At 44.3% G+C, this 23,122-nt stretch overlaps 1 protein-coding gene across 5 annotated transcripts; it reads right to left on the bottom strand.

Annotated features, from left to right (window-relative positions):
* Positions 1-5,819: 5,819 nt before the first annotated feature.
* On the bottom strand, positions 5,820-22,696 carry LOC133361102 (zinc finger protein OZF-like). 5 transcript variants are annotated; one of them, XM_061579931.1, is made up of 4 exons: positions 21,580-22,696; positions 19,087-19,683; positions 7,099-9,842; positions 5,820-6,925 (listed from the first exon to the last, which is right to left on the bottom strand). In XM_061579931.1, the coding sequence occupies exons 2-3, from the start codon at positions 19,653-19,655 to the stop codon at positions 8,276-8,278; spliced, it is 2,136 nt and encodes a 711-aa protein (XP_061435915.1). In that variant the 5' UTR covers positions 19,656-19,683; positions 21,580-22,696; the 3' UTR covers positions 5,820-6,925; positions 7,099-8,275. The 5 variants fall into 5 exon arrangements, with proteins under 5 accessions (XP_061435915.1, XP_061435912.1, XP_061435911.1 ...); XM_061579928.1 differs by lacking the exons at positions 19,087-19,683; positions 21,580-22,696 and adding exons at positions 13,662-13,737; positions 15,396-15,597 and having other exon boundaries at positions 5,820-6,911; positions 7,091-9,942; XM_061579927.1 differs by lacking the exons at positions 19,087-19,683; positions 21,580-22,696 and adding exons at positions 13,662-13,737; positions 15,396-15,597 and having other exon boundaries at positions 7,099-9,942.
* Between the last annotated feature and the right edge of the window lie 426 nt (positions 22,697-23,122).

Genomic DNA, 23,122 nt, shown 5'->3' with positions numbered 1-23,122 from the left:
TACCAGTTGAAAGGGTAAAAACATATTACTATATTTTGCCACTGGTAAATCAGAATCAGAAACGGTTTTAATCGCCATGAAAGTTTGCACATACACGGAATTTACTATGGCCGGAAGGTGCATACATTCAACATGTAGGAATCTTAAAAACTTAAATAAGTGATTTACAGTCTAACTATACTGACGTTACAAAGTATAACTAATACTAACGGGCTAAAGTATGTAAAATTATGAATAAGTGGACCATGTAAAATGTGAATTACCCGTAATATACAATCTTAGAATACAAAAATACAAATAAGATAACACGTAAGTATGACAAGGTGTAATTATGTAGATAAAATGTTATAGTAAGTGTAAAGGTCATTTTAAGTGTAAAAGTCATTTTAATCCCTTGGCCTTGTTGAAGAGGCCAACAGCGGATGGGAAGAAACTGTTTTTATGACGTGAGGTTTTGGTCCTGATGGACCGCAGCCTTCTGCCGGAGGGGAGTAGCTGGAACAGAGAGTATCCAGGGTGAGAAGAATCGTCCACAATCTTCCTCGCTCGCCTCAGGGTCCTCAAGGTGTGCAGGTCCTCAAGGGTTGGTAGATTACAGCCAATCACCTTCTCAGCAGTGCGGATGATACGCTGCAGTCTGCTCTTGTCCTTGGCAGTGGCAGCAGCGTAACAGATGGTGATGGAGGAGGTGAGGATGGACTCAATGATGGCTGTATAGAAGCGCACCATCATTGTCTTTGGCAGATTAAATTTCTTCAGCTGCCGTAGGAAGTACATCCTCTGAGCTCTCTTTATGAGGGAGCTGATGTTCAGTTCCCACTTGAGGTCCTGGGAAAGAATAGTGCCCAGGAAGCGGAAGGACTCCACATTGTTGACTGGGGAGTCGTACAGGGTGATGGGGGTGAGTGGGGCTGTATTCTTCCTGAAGTCCACAACCATCTCCACAGTCTTAAGAGCATTAAGCTCCAGGTTGTTCTGGCTACACCAGGTCACCAGGTTGTCAGCTTCCCTCCTATAGTCAGACTCATCCCCATCAGAGATGAGCCCAATGAGGGTGGTGTCGTCCGCAAACTTCAAGAGTTTGACAGACTGGTGACTGGAGGTGCAGCTGTTGGTGTACAGGGAGAAGAGCAGAGGGGAAAGGACGCAGCCCTGAGGAGATCCGGTGCTGATGAACCTGGAGGCAGAAACTTGTGATCCCAGCTTGACGCACTGCTTCCTGTCAGACAGGAAGTCTGTGATCCATCTGCAGGTGGAGTCTGGCACGTTCAGCAGGGAGAGCTTGTCCTGAAGCAGGCTAGGAATGATGGTGTTAACAGCCGAGCTAAAGTCCACAAACAGGATCCTGGCGTAGGATGCTGTGGAGTCCAGATGCTGTAGGTCCGATTCAACACAGTACATAAAATCCGTGATCTAGTCCCGTCTGTAAAAGATGTGGTTCCAGACATACAGTACCCTGGCGTCTACAAACTAAGTTGCCTCTGTGGTAGCAGTTACATTGGAGAAACCAAACGACATGTCTCGGACCGCATCCGTGAACATAAAGCAGACCTGAAACACGGTAGGACAAACACCTCAGCCGTGGCAGATCACTGTTACAATTCAGTGGGCTCACATGACATTGACTTCTCCAAGACAGAGGTTCTCTGCAAGCCATCTGGCTATCATGAGAGATTCGTTCATGAGGCGATCCACATATACAAACAGAGACAATTTCAACCGAGATGGATTTTGGCTTAGCAATCATTGGAAGGACGTAATAAACCATTTCGGATCTTAACTGATTGTGTTCACGTTTACGGTGACTTTCAGACCGCGTTCCACTCACTGGCATGGTGCAGTGTGCAGAGTAATGTATGGTGTCGTAATTGTATAGTAAATATATAGCAGTGTGATACACATTAGGGTGGGTAGAATAATACATAGTGTTATATTAAAATGGATAAGGCAGCAACTGCAGCAGCAGCAGCAGCAACTGCAGTAGCAGCAGCAACTGCAGCAGCAGCAGCAGAAACTGCAGCAGCAGCAGCAGAAACTGCAGCAGCAGCAGAAACTGCAGCAGCAGAAACTGCAGCAGCAGCAGCAGAAACTGCAGCAGCAGCAGCAGAAACTGCAGCAGCAGCAGCAGAAACTGCAGCAGCAGCAGAAACTGCAGCAGCAGCAGCAGAAACTGCAGCAGCAGCAGAAACTGCAGCAGCAGCAGAAACTGCAGCAGCAGCAGAAACTGCAGCAGCAGCAGAAACTGCAGCAGCAGCAGCAACTGCAGCAGCAGCAACTGCAGCAGCAGCAACTGCAGCAGCAGCAACTGCAGCAGCAGCAACTGCAGCTCCCTTTGATGCCGTTAATCCTGCATAATGCACATGCATATGTAGTACTAATCACATTCCTGCATTTCCCATAAATATGCTAAATTCCTCTTGATATGCAAATTCCTTTGTCAATGCGCCCAGCTTATATATATGCTCCAAGCTCGTGTGCTGTTTCATTCAGACTCTGTCGCCTCGTCTGACCTGGTTTTCACCTGAGGACGGCTGCTTGCGTTGTGGCCGAAACGTCGTGAGAATAATTTTATTATGTTTTATTTTTATTATTTTATTACTTCCCTTCTACGTGACTTTACCAAAAGAACCAAGAAGATGTTGGTGAACACCGGAGACAGCTGGTCCGCACAGTGCCTGAGGGTGGCTGGAGAGACAGAGCCCGGCCCAGCTGCTTTGCGTGGGTTCTGTCTCTTGAAAAGTCTTTTAACTTCTCCCTCCTGAATGGAGATAGTTGTCTCTGTAGTGTGGGGTGGGATAGGGGCCTCTTGGGTTGGAAGGGGTAGTTCAGGACAGTCCAATTGTCTTTGAAATCTGCAGTAGAACTCGTTCAGGTCGTTGGCCAGGCGGGAGTCATTAGTGGTGTGGGGGGCTCTGGGCTTGTAGTTGGTGATCTGCCTGAGCCCTCTTCAGACAGAAGCAGAGTCGTTAGCAGAGAACTGGTGTTTTAGTCTCTCTGAGTACAATCGTTTAGCCTCTCTCACCGCCTTGCTAAACCGGTTCTTCAACTCCTTGAATCTGTCTCTATCCCCACTCCTAAACGCTTCCTCCTTCTCCAACCTCAACCTTCTGAGCTTTGCTGAGAACCAGGGCTTGTTGTTGTTGAAGTTCACCCTGGTGCGTGTTGGAATACAGCAGTCCTAACAGAAGCTGATGTACGACGTCACAGCCTCTGTGAGTTCATCCAGACTATTGGTAGCAGTCGTGAACATATCCCAGTCAGTACAGTCCAAGCACGCCCGCAATTCCTCTATAGCCTCACTGGCCCACTTTTTAGATGTCCTCACAGCAGGTTTACAGAGCTTTAGTTTCTGCCTGTATGCAGGAATTAGGTGGACCATGACATGGTCAGAGTGTCCCAGAGCTGCTCTGGGGACGGCGTGGTAGGCTCTACTGACTGTAGTGTAACAGTGATCCAGTGTTCCCATCTCTGGTAGGGCATTTAATGAATTGTCTGTATTTGGGGAGTTCATGGCTGAGATTGCCTTTGTTGAAGTCGCCAAGTACGATAACCAGCGAATCTGGATTTGCTCGCTCCACACTCAGAATCTGGTCGGCGAGCATGCGTTGGGCCTCTTTAACCTGAGGACCCGGCGGGAAATATACTCCGACCATAACGAGCGACGCGAACTCGCGAGGCGAGTAGAAAGGTTTAGTTTATAAAAAATGATTCAAGGAATGGAGAACAATGTTGCAGAATCACTGTGACATCTACACACCAGCCACTATTAATGTAAAAACATATACCACCGCCTTTCGTCTTGTCGGAGAGTGCTATGTCCCGATCCGATCTTACGAGTTGGAAGCCTGCCAGTTGTAACGCAGTGTCTGGGATCAAATCACACAGCCATGTCTCTGTGAAGCATAAAATAGAAGATAAAATAAAGTCTCTGTTTTTCACCATCAGTAGCTGAAGTTCGTCCATTTTGTTACATAGTGAACGTACGTTGGAGAGGAAAAAGCTCGGAAGCACTGTTCGGATCCCGCGTCTGCGTAGCCGTACTAGAGCCCCCGAACGTTTACCCCTTCAGCGGCGTTTTGCTGCTTGAGTAAAGCCTTGCGTGGTTGTGACTAGAATGCCCACTATTTCTGCCGCTGGAAGCAGAAAAGTGGGAAATAAGTCCACAGGAGTTGTTTCCCTGATGTTTAGAAGTTCGTCTCTTGTCAGAGAACTCCGAAAATCTTGGCAGAACACTGAATTACCAGACAAAACAAGACACACAGGGCGCACCGACTGGCTGAGGCTACCATCATCAGCGCCATCTTCTCACCGACACGAGTGTGCTGAGCAGCAGGCCCCTCTCGCCAGCACAGGTGTGACTGAACAGCAGGCCTCTCTCACCGGCGTACAGGTAATCAAGCAAAACAAGACAAAACAGGGCGCACCGACCGGCCGAGGCTGCCATCATCGGCGCCATCTCATGTTTTTGTCGTTTATTGTGAACTTTCGGTCACAGTTCCTATGATCACTGTTACATTGCTTATGACTTTATTTTGGTGAGTTAGAATGATGGCTTTAATCTAAGTTGTCTTGTGGTTGTTGTTGTTTGACTTGCATCCCACTGGGATTTTTGCACAGCGTTGGTGTACGGTGCTTTTCTCTGGAAGACTTTGCAGTTTTTCCCTGGATTTTTCTGTTTGCGCATAGTCACTTTGAGATGTTTTATTGTTCATGTTTTTGTTTTTTATTTGTTGCGGTTGCACCCGATTCAAGAGCCGAATGGCTCACAGGGCTATACCAATTAAATTTAATGAAACTGTTAAGGCTATACGGGGGGTATTTGTGTGTCTTAGGTACTCACTAACAGCACTTGCCCCAACATTTTGTCCAGGCTATACGGGGGGTCTTTGTCTTAGGTGCTCGCTAACAGCACTTGCCCTGACATTCTGTCCAGTCTATACGAGGATCTTTGTCTTTGTGCGTTGGGAGCAAGTTTGAGTGGCGTGTAGCCGTGGGAGTTGAACGCTCGCCTGCTGCTACTGACAGTCGTTGACTGCGGTTGGACAGACGCTGATAAACAGACACAGACAAGAGGAACACAGAGACGACATAGACAGGCAGAGAGATGTTGAATCGACACACTGAACTCGCTCCATTGAAAGAGATTCCTCGATCTTTGCTCATCCCCGGAAGTCGTTCTAGTTTCTATTTATTTCATTGTGTGTGGTGTGTAGTGTGAGCAATGTGGGATATCGATGTACACGGACATGAACAAGATCAGCAGACAAGACGTCTTTCATACTCTTTGGTTCTTTCAGTAAAGTCACGTAGGTAGAAAAAAGTAATATAATAAATAAATGACAAAGTTTCGATCGCAACACGAGCGGTCGTCCTCAGACGAAAACATCCAGACATTGTCGCGGCAGAAGTCACGTGAGCTACAGCTGAGCATCGTTGTAATGCGGTGGGCTCACGCGAAATTGATTTCTGCAAGACGAAGGTACTTTGAAAACCCACTGGCGATGCTCTTTTATATAAGCGCACAACTTAATCTATCTGTGATGAATGCTGCACTTTCCGTCGTTTTCATGCAGGGGGCGCTATAACCCTACGCGCCCCCTGCATGAACGACGGAGGCGCAGAGACAGACGTTCGATCACGTTGGAATCGATCTGCAGACGGCGGTCTTCTCGCACGGCCAGCTCTGTGTCGCCTCATCTCAATCCCGCGATCCCAACCAGGTGAAAGTCCGCATCAAACCGAATCCCCGGCAAGGCCACCTACTTAACGACGAGAGAAAATTCACACGAAATGTCGTTTTCAATTAAGTCTTCCCGATGTAAAATGATATAAGCTTTTATTGAAGAAACACAATTCAAAACATAATACAATTCAAAGTTGTTTCATTTTAAAACTTCAAAACGGAGCATCGGGAGTTTGCGTGGATGCGTCGTTCGCGTGCAATTTTTTCGTGACTTTCCTGGCCCAAGGCCGTAAATGGTTGTGAGGGGCACCGCAGGCGGTCAGGCTTGCTTCAACCCATGGTTGTCAACATCCAGACGTTAATCGGCAAGGACCATTTCTCGTCCTAATTCGACAAAATCTACGTCAACACGTAATACAAAATTATAATTCGTGTTGTTGAGAATGTATCTCCTCTACGTGTAACTTTTGAGTGGTATGCCTTGTAACAGATGAATGATCCGAGTGTGCTCCCTATTTCAAAGACAATGAGTTGCTCCAGAGGGAGATGCTTCCTAAAACACAAAAGTACCCTTTGACCTATGGGAACCTCATTTGCCAGTAAAAATATGATAATTGGTTCTTTACCCTTCTATCTGGCAACAATACTGACACCTTTTTACAAGGAGTCATGTTTGCATAGACCGCAATACCTGCAGTCATAATACAAACAAAAGAACATAACTCTGATAATGTGCACTGTCCTTGAAGTTGATTGGTCCACACCCGAGACAGCTTTCTTTGGAGCCTAGTCTCATATGGGTTGGACCAAATGACGCCAAAAGGCGCACAACTCAAGGACAATGCACCATCAGAGTATGAGAGCTCGGGGCAAGCATCTACACTATGGGAACCTCATTTGCCAGTAAAAATATGATAATTGGTTCTTTACCCTTCTATCTGGCAACAATACTGACACCTTTTTACAAGGAGTCATGTTTGCATAGACCGCAATAACTGCAGTCATAATACAAACAAAAGAACATAACTCTGATAATGTGCACTGTCCTTGAAGTTGATTGGTCCACACCCGAGACAGCTTTCCTTGGAACCTAGTCTCATATGGGTTGGACCAAATGACGCCAAAAGGCGCACAACTCAAGGACAATGCACCATCAGAGTATGAGAGCTCGGGGCAAGCATCTACACTATGGGAACCTCATTTGCCAGTAAAAATATGATAATTGGTTCTTTACCCTTCTATCTGGCAACAATACTGACACCTTTTTACAAGGACAGTGCACATTATCAGAGTTATGTTCTTTTGTTTGTATTATGACTGCAGGTATTGCGGTCTATGCAAACATGACTCCTTGTAAAAAGGTGTCAGTATTGTTGCCAGATAGAAGGGTAAAGAACCAATTATTACCCTTTGACCTGTATCACAAGAACTACGAGTCTCACCTGAGTGATCTGTACAGGTTACTTGAAAAACACACACTTTGTCCTAACATGACTTATTCAATGTTTGACCCTTATAGACAAAAGGTTACATGTACGCACGCAATCAGACAAGTATTCATTCTAAATTAGTGACAGGCATATTAACAAAATTGAATAACTGCACTGAAATATACTGCATCAGGTTACATCCTATTAACAAGAAGCTAATAAAAAAATACGCACCGTCTGCTTAACAGTGTATGTACAACATACTAATGCACCATTCAAAACGAGTCGGCCATTGCATGCTGGCGTCTGGGTCAAAATTGAGCAAATTCTAAACATTACCTACAAACTCCACAACTGAGATGCCACATCAACCATCGCCCCCTACTGACAGGCTCTTGTCCACATGCAGGCCGGTGCAGGGCCACCACCTTGTGCCACACAGGGGCAGCTGCCACTTGGGGATGCTCTTCGAGTGTTTGAGACGAGAAACGATACAAAACTACGAATTGCCGAGGCAATTAAGCAAGCACAATATAAATGCAATTGTTAACAGTGAATGCTTGGGAGCTTATTGGCTCTCGCTCCTGGTTAGAGATCTACCCAACACACAGGTCCACAAAGACTGGCCGCTCTTACCCTGCAGGTTGAACCTAGGAACTGAGTGTTCAACTTCACATTCTTGTCATTAAAGGCCTGCGACAAAGGTGCATCTATTGGAGCGGCATCGTCTAAGGCAGTGGTTCTTAACCTTGTTGGAGGTACTGAACCCCACCAGTTTCATATGCGCATTCACAGAACCCTTCTTAATTGGAAAAATAAAATTATTTTTTCAAATTCAAAACATAGGTACATGTTTTACTGGTGCACAATCATGAGTCAGGTGTGTGTCTTAAACTCCGCCGAACCCCTGAGACGGACTCACCGAACCCCTGGGGTTCGATCGAACGCAGGTTAAGAACCACTGGTCTAAGGCTTACGCATCTCCCGGGTCTCCATTTGACTTTGTATTGTCTCGGAGGAAGTCCACCCACACCTCCACTTCCACAAACTGCTGGGAGTTGCCTCGCTCTGCCTCAGTCAGAATTCTCCTCCTGCTTCACGTTGTCTCCATCGATGTGAAGATCCCATTTGGGAGTTGAATCTTCATCTTCACATTTTACCTTCACTTCTTCACCATCACATTTTCACATTTCACCTCTTCATATTTCACCTCGTTACCTGTAAAAGTGTCCAAGCTGGGATTTTCTTCCGGTTCTTGTTTGATGAGGGATGGGCTCATTGCAGCACTTTGACTTTCACAAGCTGATTTCACACTCCACTCCAGGTGGATCTTCTGCTGCTTGTGTGATCTCTGGTGTCTTTGAAGATGTGGTGACCATGCAAACGCCTTCCCACGCACACCGCACTTGAAGGGTTTCTCTCCCGTGTGTGTTCTCTGGTGTGCTACAAGAGCAGATGAACGTGCAAACGCCTTCCCACACACACTGCACTTGAAGGGTTTCTCTCCCATGTGTGTTCTATTGTGTGTTACAAGAGCAGATGACTGTGCAAACGCCTTCCCACACACACTGCACTTGAAGGGTTTCTCTACCGTGTGTGTTCTCTGGTGTTTTACAAGAGTAGATGACTGTGCAAAAGCCTTCCCACACACACTGCACTTGAAGGGTTTTTCTCCCGTGTGTGTTCTCTGGTGTGCTACAAGATGAGCTGAAAGTGCAAACGTCTTCCCACACACACTGCACTTGAAGGGTTTCTCTCCCATATGTGTTCTCTGGTGTGCTACAAGAGCAGATGAACGTGCAAACGCCTTCCCACACACACTGCACTTGAAGGGTTTCTCTCCCGTGTGTGTTCTCTTGTGTGTTACAAGAGCAGATGACTGTGCAAACGCCTTCCCACACACACTGCACTTGAAGGGTTTCTCTCCCGTGTGTGTTCTCTGGTGTTTTACAAGAGTAGATGACTGTGCAAAAGCCTTCCCACACACACTGCACTTGAAGGGTTTTTCTCCCGTGTGTGTTCTCTGGTGTGCTACAAGATGAGCTAAAAGTGCCAACGTCTTCCCACACACACTGCACTTGAAGGGTTTCTCTCCCATATGTGTTCTCTGGTGTGCTACAAGAGCAGATGAACGTGCAAACGCCTTCCCACACACACTGCACTTGAAGGGTTTCTCTCCCGTGTGTGTTCTCTTGTGTGTTACAAGAGCAGATGACTGTGCAAACGTCTTCCCACACACACTGCACTTGAAGGGTTTCTCTCCCGTGTGTGTTCTCTGGTGTTTTACAAGAGTAGATGACTGTGCAAAAGCCTTCCCACACATACTGCACTTGAAGGGTTTTTCTCCCGTGTGTGTTCTCTGGTGTGCTACAAGATGAGCTAAAAGTGCAAACGTCTTCCCACACACACTACACTTGAAGGGTTTCTCTCCCATATGTGTTCTCTGGTGTGCTACAAGAGCAGATGAACGTGCAAACGCCTTCCCACACACACTGCACTTGAAGGGTTTCTCTCCCGTGTGTGTTCTCTGGTGTTTTACAAGAGTAGATGACTGTGCAAACGCCTTCCCACACACACTGCACTTGAAGGGTTTCTCTCCCATGTGTGTTCTCTGGTGTGCTACAAGATTAGATGACTGTGCAAACGCCTTCCCACACACACTGCACTTGAAGGGTTTCTCTCCTGTGTGAGTTCTCTGGTGCCGTGTCAAATGTTCAGGACGATCCGTGCTGTATGCACACCGGTCGCATTGATGCCTTTTTGCACCGAGCTGCGCCGAGTGCCTTTCCTCCATGAGACCAATTCTGCAGAGGCAGCGACAGCTGCAGACTGAAAAAGAAGAATATCCACACGATCTACACGTCAGTATCGAGGCACAGAGGAATGAATATACACAGTCACACGTGACTTACACGTCTATAGTTATTCATATATTTATGATATAGTAGAAAAAAAGTGTCCCAAATTCATCACACGGGCTGTTATGGCACACAATGAGAGGGCAAATGGTCATAAACGTGCCTGGAAGCCCTCGTATCTTCAAAATGAACGTTAACCCAAAACTCAGAGCACACAATTTCAGCTGTTTGGCTTCAAAATAAATGTTTATGAAAGCTAAATTTAGCTGACAAAGCAAAGGGTGTTGAAAATAATACTATTTGTGTTCTGCACAAATGCATAAATTAATGTTCAATCGCAACTTAGAGGTGTGAAGCTAGGCACAGATGTCCTTGATTGCTGGGATGAGCAGTTCCGACTTCAGCTGCTGCACGTGTGTGCTGTGATCACTTCCTGACTCCATTCTTACAAAGAGTTCCAGAGGAAAACTAAAATAAACTACTGTTTTGATATAACCTCCGTGCTCAATAGAGTTAATAGACTTTACTGTAAATACAAACTTGACACTGTCACACACTCAGAGGTGGAGCCAGGATTTTCAGGTAAGGGGGGGAAACCCCTCCAGCAATGAAAAATTACAGGAGTTGTTAGTAAGTAAGGAGTTGTTAGTGAGAAAGGAGTTGTTAGTAAGAAAGGACTTGTCCCTTGCTTTTCATTCGACGCGTGTGATCGTCATCGCGCTCGCTGACCGTGTTGATGCCTTCAGGAAAGAAAAATAGACTTTTGTATTTTGGGGAGGGGGGGGGGGGGAAATGACCATGACGTATGTGGCATCAATCCGCATCACACCTGAGCTAAGCGCTCTGCAATGCTTACCCCCCTACCACATGGCTCTTCGCGCGCCGTACTTCTACAGCTGTTCACAGCGTGCCGGGAGATTTTAGGTGGCGCTTCGCTCCTGGCCGATTAAGTCATTGGCTTCTCGGAGTTTCAATACAAATCCGTGTGAAGAACGGGTACAACTGCCATCTTAAATATAAAACAGAACTTACACCTGTTTGTTTGTGTGAAGCAGCAAAAAGTCTCCAACGCTGAGCTCTGGCGTCATGAAATTTTCACAGCTTATGCTGTCTGGAATGTCTAAGCGAACGCCACGTCATTCCCTTCCCGAGTGGCAAAAATCGACCTGACGTAGCAGTGGGTTCAGGTTGAATTTCCTTGAGTGAAAACATCCGATTTAGGTAAATTGAAGTGTTTCGGCTTCCTTCTTGCAAGCATCAATTTTTTCAGGGTTTTTCATTGAATTATGAGGGAATATTAAATTAATCCAAGACAAGAATCCAAGTCCCAGGCGAAGCCGGGTAGTGAAGCTAGTTACTAATAAACCCCAATGATCCTATCGAAATTACGGATTTCTATCGGATCGTTGGGGGGGCACGTGCCACCCCACCCCCACTGGCTCCACCACTGTCACACACTGGCACGGCTCACAGGTGGTGGTATGTCCAGACCCACGCCTGGCCACCTTCACCTGCTCAGTATTAATGCTTCCTCACTCCACCAAGTAATTCATTGAGGATCAACCAACACAGCCGAGGCTGCGTGTCTCTCTGTGGTGAGATGTTAACTACCTGTCCTGGCATACAGGAAGTCGTGGGTTCGATCCCGACCCTGACGCCTGCTGTATATTTGTATTCTTGTTTCTTTCGGTAAAGTCACGTAGAAGGGAAGTAATAAAATAATAAAAATAAAACATAATAAAACAATTCTCACGACGTTTCGGCTACAACGCAAGCAGCCGTCTTCAGGTGAAGAATGAGACACTACCAAACTAGGAGCTTATATATAAGCTGCATTGGGGGTTGAAGAGCGCCTTAACAAAAAGAATGTGCATGTGAAGAGGGATTTAGCATATTCATGGAAAATGCGTAGGCGTTGGGCGGGGGGGTGTCAAAGTCATATTATGCCCATGCATTATGCAGGATCAGCAGCAACCAAGGGGGGTGCAGGGATTAGCAGTAACAAAGGAAAGGAATGTTAATGATATGTAGCTGCAGTTACTCAACAACCACGTAGAAAACTAAAGTATAAACTACATAAAAAAAAAAAACTAAAGTATAAACTGCATCGCACCATCAGTATACTTACTATACTCTATAATAAGCTGAGTTACTAACAGCAAGTAATACATTACAATTTTACCTCGTAAAAATTCTATAATATGCTTCCATCTAAACCTTATTCTCTTACATCACACGAGCATATACCGTACTATATACTGCCATAGATAAACCCAACATTAAATTATATACTGTATTGCTGTAAACCAACCTATATCTTATACATTTAATATCACACTATGTATTATTCTACACACCCTAATGTGTATCGAAATGGTTTATTACGTCCTTCCAATGATTGCTGAGCCAGAATCCATCTTCTCGGTTAAAATTGTCTCTGTGTTTGTATATGTGGATCGCCTCATGAACGAATCTCTCATGATAGCCAGATGGCTTGCAGATAACCTCTGTCTTGTTAGACACACAGAGAGAGACTAACACCTCAGCCGTGGCAGATCACTGTTACAACTCAGTGGGCTCACATGATATTGACTTCTCCAAGACAGAGGTTATCTGCAAGCCATCTGGCTATCATGAGAGATTCGTTCATGAGGCGATCCACATATACAAACACAGAGACAATTTTAACCGAGAAGATGGATTCTGGCTCAGCAATCATTGGAAGGACGTAATAAACCATTTCGATACACATTAGGGTGTGTAGAATAATACATAGTGTGATATTAAATGTATAAGATATAGGTTGGTTTACAGCAATACAGTATATAATTTAATGTTGGGTTTATCTATGGCAGTATATAGTACGGTATATGCTCGTGTGATGTAAGAGAATAAGGTTTAGATGGAAGCATATTATAGAATTTTTACGAGGTAAAATTGTAATGTATTACTTGCTGTTAGTAACTCAGCTTATTATAGAGTATAGTAAGTATACTGATGGTGCGATGCAGTTTATACTTTAGTTTTTTTTTTATGTAGTTTATACTTTAGTTTTCTACGTGGTTGTTGAGTAACTGCAGCTACATATCATTAACATTCCTTTCCTTTGTTACTGCTAATCCCTGCACCCCCCTTGGTTGCTGCTGATCCTGCATAATGCATGGGCATAATATGACTTTGACACCCCCCCGCCCAACGCCTACGCATTTTCCATGAATATGCTAAATCCCTCTTCACATGCACATTCTTTTTGTTAAGGCGCTCTTCAACCCCCAATGCAGCTTATATATAAGCTCCTAGTTTGGTAGTGTCTCATTCTTCACCTGAAGACGGCTGCTTGCGTTGTAGCCGAAACGTCGTGAGAATTGTTTTATTATGTTTTATTTTTATTATTTTATTACTTCCCTTCTACGTGACTTTACCGAAAGAAACAAGAAGATGAATCCCTGCAGTCACGAAAGCTTTAAATCGAAATGTATATTTGTAGTTTACGTGTCTCTCTCTCTCTCCCCGTGGTCGCGTGGATTTCCTTCCCGATCCCCGGGTTTCCCCTCCACATGTAGAGAGTGAACACCGCCACGCGTCCAGAGTGAACACCACCACGCGTCTAGAGTGAACACCACCACGTGTCTAGAGTGAACACCGCCACGTGTCTAGAGTGAACACCACCACGCTGTTGACGAGCCTCACCTTGTTGTTGTTATTGTTGTTGTGGGCAGGTCGCTTCTGGAAACAAGAGAGGTACAGCAGCTCAAGCGGGCGTGGCCTGGTAAAAAATGGAAAAAACTGAATATTTAAAACAAAACAAGTTACAAAGTAGCGAGCCAGGTGAAGGGAAATTAAAACTTAAGCAAGATACTCTTTGGTTATTTCGGTAAAGTCACGTAGAATAAATAAATACATTATATAATAGCATACGACGTTTCAACTGCAACACAAGCAATCATCATCAGGCGCAAATGAAAGAGAAAAATAACCTAGTAAACTTAGAGTCAGCTAACATAACAGTCAACACCCTACCTGGTTGATAACGTTCTTCCAAAGATTGCTCAATTTGAGAGAGAGACACGGAGACACATAGACAGACACATAAGCAGAGAGAGATGACACAAAGACACACAGAGAGAGACACACACATAGACACACAGAGAGAGATGACACAGAGAGACACACACAGAGACATGACAGACACACAGAGAGAGACAGAGACACACACAGAGACACACAGAGAAACAACGCCTCTGTGTTGAGGCCTTAAATAGAGAGGGGGGGGGGTAGAGAAACTAGCACGTCAATGCAAGGCCTTAGCCATGGAGTCAACATTGGGGGGGACCAAATCTTCCACGGGTCTGGGGTGGCCCCCCCAGAAAAATATCTAAATTTGAAAACTAATTTCCTGCCATTTCCTCCCTAAAATATTTGTAAAAGTTCACTAGCACATGGGATGGACTTTGTTTTATTTGATACAATAATGTCTAATAGTGTATTGTATTACATTGCTGTTTTTTCTTTTTTACCTTTTCTTGTTTTATAGTATGTAATGGCAGAGATTAGGGATTCATAAAGTACAACGCAATCCTATAAACAGGAATCTATGCATTGTTATATGAAAACAAGTCCAGATTTCGTGGCCAAGGTTTAGCAAATTGTTGTCTTTATTAACAGAGCATCGCAATTATTATTTACAAATATTTTTACAGCAACATATTGGAGGGGCATCATTGATTATTATAATTATTATAACATTATTATAACATATTATACTTATTATAACATTAGAATTAATATATATTATAATTATTATAACATTATAATTACGGCCTTGTGTCAATGAGAGATTTTGAGGTTTGGTGATTGTAGTAAATAACAGAGCGACAACACGAGGACACACACAGAGAGAGACAGACACTTAATCAAACATTTAGAAATGCTATGCAACACAGAGAGTCGGTCAACACACAACTAACGAATCGCCTGGCTGATTACCTTCTTCCACAGATTGCAAAACTAAGCGAGATAATCTTCTTGGTTCTTTCGGTAAAGTCACGTAGAAGGGAAATAATAAAACAAAATAAAATACAATTCTCACGACGTTTCGGCCACAACGCAAGCAGCCGTCCTCAGGTGAAGACCAGGTCTGTCGGGAAGACCCTGGGGTGTTTCATTCAGACGTGACTTTACCGAAAAAACCAAGAAGATGAATCCCTGCAGTCACGAAAGAAGCTTTACATCGAAATTTAAGCGAGAGAATTGAAGCGAACGCGACCAGGCGAGGGCAGGAGGCAAGGCCCCGCGTTGTAAAGTTCCAACGTGGACATCGCTTCCATGCTCGCTGCTGCTCAATTGACATCCCTACGAGAGAGAGAGGCTCTACCTCGGTAAACAACAACCACCACCACCACAACCGCGATGATAATTTCTCACCTCGGATTGCAGTTCACGGGCGGAGCGGCAACTTCCTGGTCTCTCGCGACGTCACGCGGCAGCAGGTGACATGACGTCACTTGCTGGGTACACCTCCCCCTGGCGTTTGATGCCGATGAGGTCACGCTGAGCGGTGACGTCAGAGAGCGGGGTCAGAGTTCAAGTTTGTTGACAGAATGGGAGCGGCAGTGTCGACTCAGCCTCAAACGAGTCCCCGGTGCGGTGTGTCAACATCGCCAGCACTGGGGAGACAAAGGCGGCCGGGCGTGGTGCTGGCCACCCACCCCCTCTGTGTGTGCCGTGACGACCTCCACCGGTGCTGCTACTCGCTATGAGCAGCACTTTGTAGACGTCGCGGCTTGGCTCTCCAGCACGCCGCTGGCGACATTTCACGATGACATTTTCACGTCCATGAAAAGAAAATCGCCATACGAACCTAGGCCGTTTATTGGCAAAATCGATCCAATTTTTTTTTGCTTTTTTTGCAACGAAAAGTTTATTCCTTGGTTGCGTTTAGCCTGAGTAGCCCATATATTACGTAAAAAGTGGGGAATTTCATGAATTAAATTTTCGAATATAGAAAAGTTAATCGGCGTACTGTGCCGTTTTTAGGCTCAATAAGCCCAACTTTCAGATTTATTTTCAGACGAAAGTTAATTGGCTCCATTGTATTTAGCCTTAGTATGCTATGTATTAAATAAAAAGTGGAAAATTTCACGATGAAATGTTCACGTCCCAAACAGGAAATCAGCATGCTAACCTCTGCCGTTTTTGGCTAAAATTGAACGAATTTTTACAGCTGTATTTTGAAACAAAAAGTGCATTCCTCGGTTGTGTTGAGCCTGAGTAGCCTATATATTACATTAAAAGTGGGAAATTTCACCATGAAATTTGAAAAAGATCAAATTGGCATACTTTACCAATGCCGTTCTTGGCCAAAATTGGCTCAATTTTCATAGCTAGATTTTTCAAGAAAAAGTGAATTCCTCCATTTTGTTAAGCATTAGTATGCTCTATATTACTTTAAAAGTGGGGAATTTCACGATTAAATTTTCACGCCCCAAAAATAAAATCGGGGATACTTACTTATGCCGGTTTTAACCAAAATAAGCCAAATTTTCATAGCTTTCTTTTTCAACAAAAAGTTAATTCATCAATTGTATTTACCCTTAGTATGCTATGTATTAGATTAAAAGTGGAACATTTTATGATGAAATGTTCACATCCCAATATAGAAAATCGGCATACTAACCTATGCTGTTTTTGGCCAATAATGGACAAATATTTGCAACTTCATATTTCAACAAAAGTGCAATCCTCGGGTGTGCTTAGCCTTAGTATCCTATATATTACGATAAAAGGTGGGAAATTTCACACCGGGTACTTTCCGCGAGTACTCTTATATAAGCGCACCTCATCTATCTGTGATGAACGCTGCACTTTCCTTAGTTTTCATGCAGGGGGCGCTGCAAACCTACGCGCCCCCTGCATGAACGACGGAGGAGCAGGGACAGACGTTCAATCGCGTTGGAATCGATCTGCAGACGGCGGTCTTCTGGCACGGCCAGCTCTATGTCGCCTTATCTCCACCCTGCGATCCCAACCAGGTGAAAGTCCGCATCAAACCGAACCCCGGTAAGGCCATCTAGTTAACGACAAAGATAATTCACGCGAAATGTTGTTTTCAATTAAGTCTTCCAGATGTAAAATGATATAATACAATTATCTAATTAAAACATAATACAATTCAAAGTTGTTTCATTTTAAAACTTCAAAATGGAGCATCGGGAGTTGGCGTGAATGCGTCGTTCATGTGCAATTTTCTTCGTGACTTTCCTGGCCGAAAGCCGTGAATGGTTGTGAGGGGCACCGCAGGCAATCAGGCTTGCTTCAACCCCATGGTTGTCAACATCCAGACGTTAATCGGCAAGGACCATTTCTTGTCCGAGTTCGCCAACATATAAGACGTCATGCAAAATTCTAATGAGTGTTGTTGTGGAGAATGTATCTACTAGATGTGCTCTGCCTTGTAACCAAATACAAATCTATACCAAAAATGCATTTCAAATAGGCTCTTAGAATTACCTCCTTGCTATGAAGCAGATCAGCAGACACAACATCTTTCATTTATCAATCTCTCCACGAAACAAATGAATGTTTTACACAAACTATAACTAGCACGGACTTCTGGGAGTGCGTCAATTATTCAGTGCAAGCCACCTGTGGACCCTTATTGGTGCACAGCGTCTCAACAGCAGCCGGGCTTGTTTCAACCGATAGTTACGGACATCCAGACGTTAATCAGCAAGGAGCATTTCTAGTCCGAGTTAGACAAAATCTACGTCAACACGTAATGCAAAATTATAATTCGTGTTGTAGAGAATGTACCTCCTCTATGTGTAACTTTTAAGTGGTTTGCCTTGTAACTGATGAATGATCCGAGTGTGCTCCTATTTCAAAGACAATGAGTTGCTCCAGAGGGAGATGCTTCCTGAAACCACAAAAGTACTCTTTGACCTGTATCACAAGAACAATGAGTCTCACCTGAGTGATCTGTACAGGTTACTCCAAAAACACACACTTTGTCCTAACATCACTTAATCAATGTTTGACCCTTGTAGACAAAATGTTACATGTACGCACACAATCGGACAAGTATTCATTCTAAATTATTGACAATCATTTTTACGAAGTTAAATTACTGCATTGAAATATGCTGCATCAGGTTACATCGTATTAACAAGATAAACAAAAAACACTGTCTGCTTAATAGTGTATGTACAACATACTATTGTGTCATTCAAAACGAGTAGGCCATTGGATGCTGTCGTCTGGGTCAAAATTGAGCAAATTCTAAACATTACCTACAAACTCCACAACTGAGATGCCACATCAACCATCGCCCCCTACTGACAGGCTCTTATCCACATGCAGGCCAGTGCAGGGCCACCACCTTGTGCCACACAGGGGCAGCTGCTACTTGGGGATGCTCTTCGAGTGTTTGAGACGAGAAACGATACAAAACTACTAATTGCCGAGGCAATTAAGCAAGCACAATATAAATGCAATTATGATAACATAGTGAATGCTTGGGAGCTTATTGGCTCTCGCTCCTGGTTAGAGATCTACCCAACACACAGGTCCACAACGACTGGCCGCTCTTACCCTGCAGGTTGAACCTAGGAACCGAGTGTTCAACTTCACATTCTTTTCATTAAAGGCCTGTGACAAAGGTGCATCTATTGGAGCGGCTTCGTCACTGGATTACACATCTACCGGGTCTCCATTTGACTTTGTATTGTCTCGGAGGAAGTCCACCCACACCTCCACTTCCACAAACTGCTGGGAGTTGCCTCGCTCTGCCTCACAGTCAGAATTCTCCTCCTGCTTCATGTTGCCTCCATCGATGCGAAGGTCCGATTTGGGAGTTGAATCTTCATCTTCACATTTTACCTTCACTTCTTCGCTCTTCACCATCACTTCTTCACATTTCACCATCACTTCTTCATATTTCACCTCGATACCTTTAAAAGTGTCCAAGCTGGGATTTTCTTCCGGTTCTTGTTTGATGAGGGATGGGCTCATTGCAGCACTTTGACTTTCACAAGCTGATTTCACACTCCGCTCCTGGTGGATCTTCTGATGCTTGTGTGTTCTCTGGTGTCTTTGAAGATGTGCTGACTGAGCAAACGCCTTCCCGCACGGAATGCACTTGAAGGGTTTCTCTTCCGTGTGTGTTCTCTGGTGTGCTATAAGAGGAGATGCATTTATAAACGACTTCCCACACACACTGCACTTGAAGGGTTTCTCTCCCGTGTGTGTTCTCTGGTGTGTTATAAGAGACGTGGAATGTGCAAACGCTTTCCCACAGACACTGCACTTGAAGGGTTTTTCTCCCCTGTGTGTTCTCTGGTGTATTACATGAGTAGATGACTCTGCAAACGTCTTCCCACACACACTGCACTTGAAGGGTTTTTCTCCCGTGTGTGTTCTCTGGTGTCCTACAAGAGCAGATGACTGTGCAAACGCCTTCCCACACACACTACACTTGAAGGGTTTCTCTCCCGTGTGTGTTCTCTGGTGTGCTACAAGATTAGATGACTGTGCAAACGCCTTCCCACACACACTGCACTTGAAGGGTTTCTCTCCCGTGTGAGTTCTCTGGTGCTGTGTCAAATGTGCAGGACAATCCGTGCTGTATGCACACCGGTCGCATTGATGCCTTTTTGCACCGAGCCGCACCGACTGCCTTTGCTCCATCAGACCACTTCTGCAGAGGCAGCGACAGCTGCAGACAGAAAAAAAGAATATCCACACGATCTACACGTCAGTATCGAGGCACAGAGGAATGCATATACACAGTCACACGTGACTTACACGTCTATAGTTATTCATATATTTAAAAAAAGTGTCCCATATTCATCACACAGGCTGTTATGGCACATGAGAGGGCAAATGGTCATAAACATGCCTGGAAGCCCTCGTATCTTCAAAATGAACGTTAACCCAAAACTCAGAGCACACAATTTCAGCTGTCTGGCTTCTAAATAAATGTTTATGAAAGCTAAATTCAGCTGACATAGCAAAGGGTGTTGAAAATAATACTATTTGTGTCATGCACAAATGCATAAATTAATGTTCAATCGCAACTTAGAGGTGTGAAGCCAGGCACAGATGTCCTTGATTGCTGGGATGAGCAGTTCCGACTTCAGCTGCTGCACGTGTGTGCTGTGATCACTTCCTGACTCCATTCTTACAAAGAGTTCCAGAGGAAAACTAAAATAAACTACTGTTTTGATAAAACCTCTGTGCTCAATAGAGTTAATAGACATTACTGCAAATACAAACTTGACACTGTCACACACTCAGAGGTGGAGCCAGGATTTTCAGGTAGGGGGGGGGGAACCCCTCCAGCAATGAAAAATTACAGGAGTTGTTAGTAAGTAAGGAGTTGTTAGTGAGAAAGGAGTTGTTAGTAAGAAAGGACTTGTCCCTTGCTTTTCATTCGACGCGTGTGATCGTCATCGCGCTCGCTGACCGTGTTGATGCCTTCAGGAAAGAAAAATAGACTTTTGTATTTTGGGGGGGGGGGCGGGGAATGACCATGAAGTATGTGGCATCAACCCGAGACACACCTGAGCTAAGCGCTCTGCAATGCTTACCCCCCTACCACATGGCTCTTCGCGCGCCGTACTTCTACAGCTGTTCACAGCGTGCCGGGAGATTTTAGGTGGCGCTTCGCTCCTGGCCGATAAAGTCATTGGCTTCTCGGAGTTTCAATACAAATCCGTGTGAAGAACGGGTACAACTGCCATCTTAAATATAAAGCAGAACTTACACCTGTTTGTTTGTGTGAAGCAGCAAAAAGTCTCCAACGCTGAGCTCTGGCATCATGAAATTTTCACAGCTTATGCTGTCTGAAATGTCTAAGCGAACGCCACGTCATTCCCTTCCCGAGTGGCAAAAATCGACCTGACGTAGCAGTGGGTTCAGGTTGAATTTCCTTGAGTGAAAAACATCCGATTTAGTTAAATTGATTTCTTTCAGCTTTTCTTTCTTACAAGAATCACTTTTTCAGGGTTTTTCAGTGAAATATGAGGGAATATTAAATTAATCCAAGACAAGTATCCAAGTCCCGGGCAAAGCCGGGTAGTGAAGCTAGTTACTAATAAACCACAATGATCCTATCGAAATTACGGATTTCTATCGGATCGTTGGGGGGGCACGTGCCACCCCACCCCCACTGGCTCCACCACTGTCACGCACTGGCACGGTTCACAGGTGGTGGTGTGTCCAGACCCACGCCTGGCCACCTTCACCTGCTCAGTATTAATGCTTCCTCACTCCACCAAGTAATTCATTGAGGATCAACCAACACAGCCGAGGCTGCGTGTCTCTCTGTGGTGAGATGTTAACTACCTGTCCTGGCATACAGGAAGTCGTGGGTTCGATCCCGACCCTGACGCCTGCTGTATATTTGTAGTTTACGTGTCTCTCTCTCTCCCCGTGGTCGCGTGGATTTCCTTCCCGATCCCCGGGTTTCCCCTCCACATGTAGAGAGCGAACACCGCCACGCGTCTAGAGTGAACACCACCACGTGTCTAGAGTGAACACCGCCACACGTCTAGAGTGAACACCGTCACGCGTCTAGAGTGAACACCACCACGCTGTTGACGAGCCTCACCTTGTTGTTGTTGTTGTGGGCAGGTCGCTTCTGGAAACAAGAGCGGTACAGCAGCTCAAGCGAGCGTGGCCTGGTAAAAAATGGAAAAAACTGAATATTTAAAACAAAACAAAGTTACAAAGTAGCGAGCCAGGTGAAGGGAAATTAAAACTTAAGCAAGATACTCTTTGGTTCTTTCGGTAAAGTCACGTAGAATAAATAAATACATTATATAATAGCATACGACGTTTCAACTGCAACACAAGCAATCATCATCAGGTACAAATGAAAAAAAAACCTATTAAACTTAGAGTCATCTAACATAACAGTCAACACCCTACCTGGTTGATAACTTTCTTCCAAAGATTGCTCAATTTGAGAGAGAGACACGGAGACACATAGACAGACACATAAGCAGAGAGAGATGACACAAAGACACACAGAGAGAGACACATATAGACACACAGAGAGAGAGACATATAGACACACAGAGAGAGATGACAGAAAGACACAGAGAGAGAGACACACACACATAGACACACAGAGAGAGATGACACAGAGACACACACAGACACACAGAGAGATGACAGAGAGAGAGACACACACATAGACACACAGAGAGAGATGACAGAGAGACACACCGAGAGAGAGACACACATAGACACACAGAGAGAGATGACACAGAGACACACAGAGAGACACACATAGGCACACAGAGAAACAACGCCTCTGTGTTGAGGCCTTAAATAGAGGAGGGGGGGGGGGTAGAGAAACTAGCGCGTCAATGCAAGGCCGTAGCCATGGAGTCAACATTGGGGGGGACCAAATCTTCCACGGGTCTGGGGTGGCCCCCCCCAGAAAAATATCTAAATTTCAAAACTATTTTCCTGCCATTTCCTCCCTAAAATATTTTTTTAAGTTCACTAGCACATGGGATGGACTTTGTTTTATTTGATACAATAACGTCTAATAGTGTATTGTAATACATTGCTCTGTTTTTTCTTTTTTACCTTTCTTGTTTCATAGTATGTAATGGCAGAGATTAGGGATTCATAAAGTACAACGCAATCCTATAAACAGGAATCTATGCATTGTTATATGAAGACAAGTCCAGATTTCGTGGCCAAGGTTTAGCAAATTGTTGTCTTTATTAACAGAGCATCGCAATTATTATTTACAAATATTTTTACAGAAACATATTGGGGAGGCATATTTGATTATTATACTTATAACATATTATAACATTATAATTATGACATATTATATGTATTATAACATTATAATTAATAAATATTAATATAATTATTATAACATATTATACTTATTATAGCATTATAATGATTATATATTAATAAAATAATTATAACATATTATACTTATTATAACATTATAATTATTATATATTTCAACATAATATTATACTTATTATAACAAGTTATAATGACGGCCTTGTGTCAATGAGAGACTTGGAGGTTTGGTGACTGCACAAAGAGAGACACTTAATCAAACAAATTAAAAAAGTAATGCAATGCAACACAGAGAGTCGGTCAACACACCAACTAAC

The sequence above is a fragment of the Lethenteron reissneri genome, chromosome 71 (assembly GCF_015708825.2).
Source record: "Lethenteron reissneri isolate LAM-NWPU_2019-01 chromosome 71, ASM1570882v1, whole genome shotgun sequence".
Classification (NCBI taxonomy): domain Eukaryota; kingdom Metazoa; phylum Chordata; class Hyperoartia; order Petromyzontiformes; family Petromyzontidae; genus Lethenteron; species Lethenteron reissneri.
Note: the sequence above shows the minus strand (reverse complement) of the source record. Positions and strands in the feature narration are given on the sequence as shown.

Coding starts and splice junctions, on each gene's coding strand:
- LOC133361102 (XM_061579931.1), bottom strand. CDS start 19,655: ATGGAGCAAAGGCAGTCGGTGCGGCTCGGTGCAAAAAGGCATCAATGC. Junction 9,843..19,086: donor TGCATTCCGTGCGGGAAGGC/GTTTGCTCAGTC, acceptor GTGTGCATACAG/CACGGATCGTCCTGAACATT.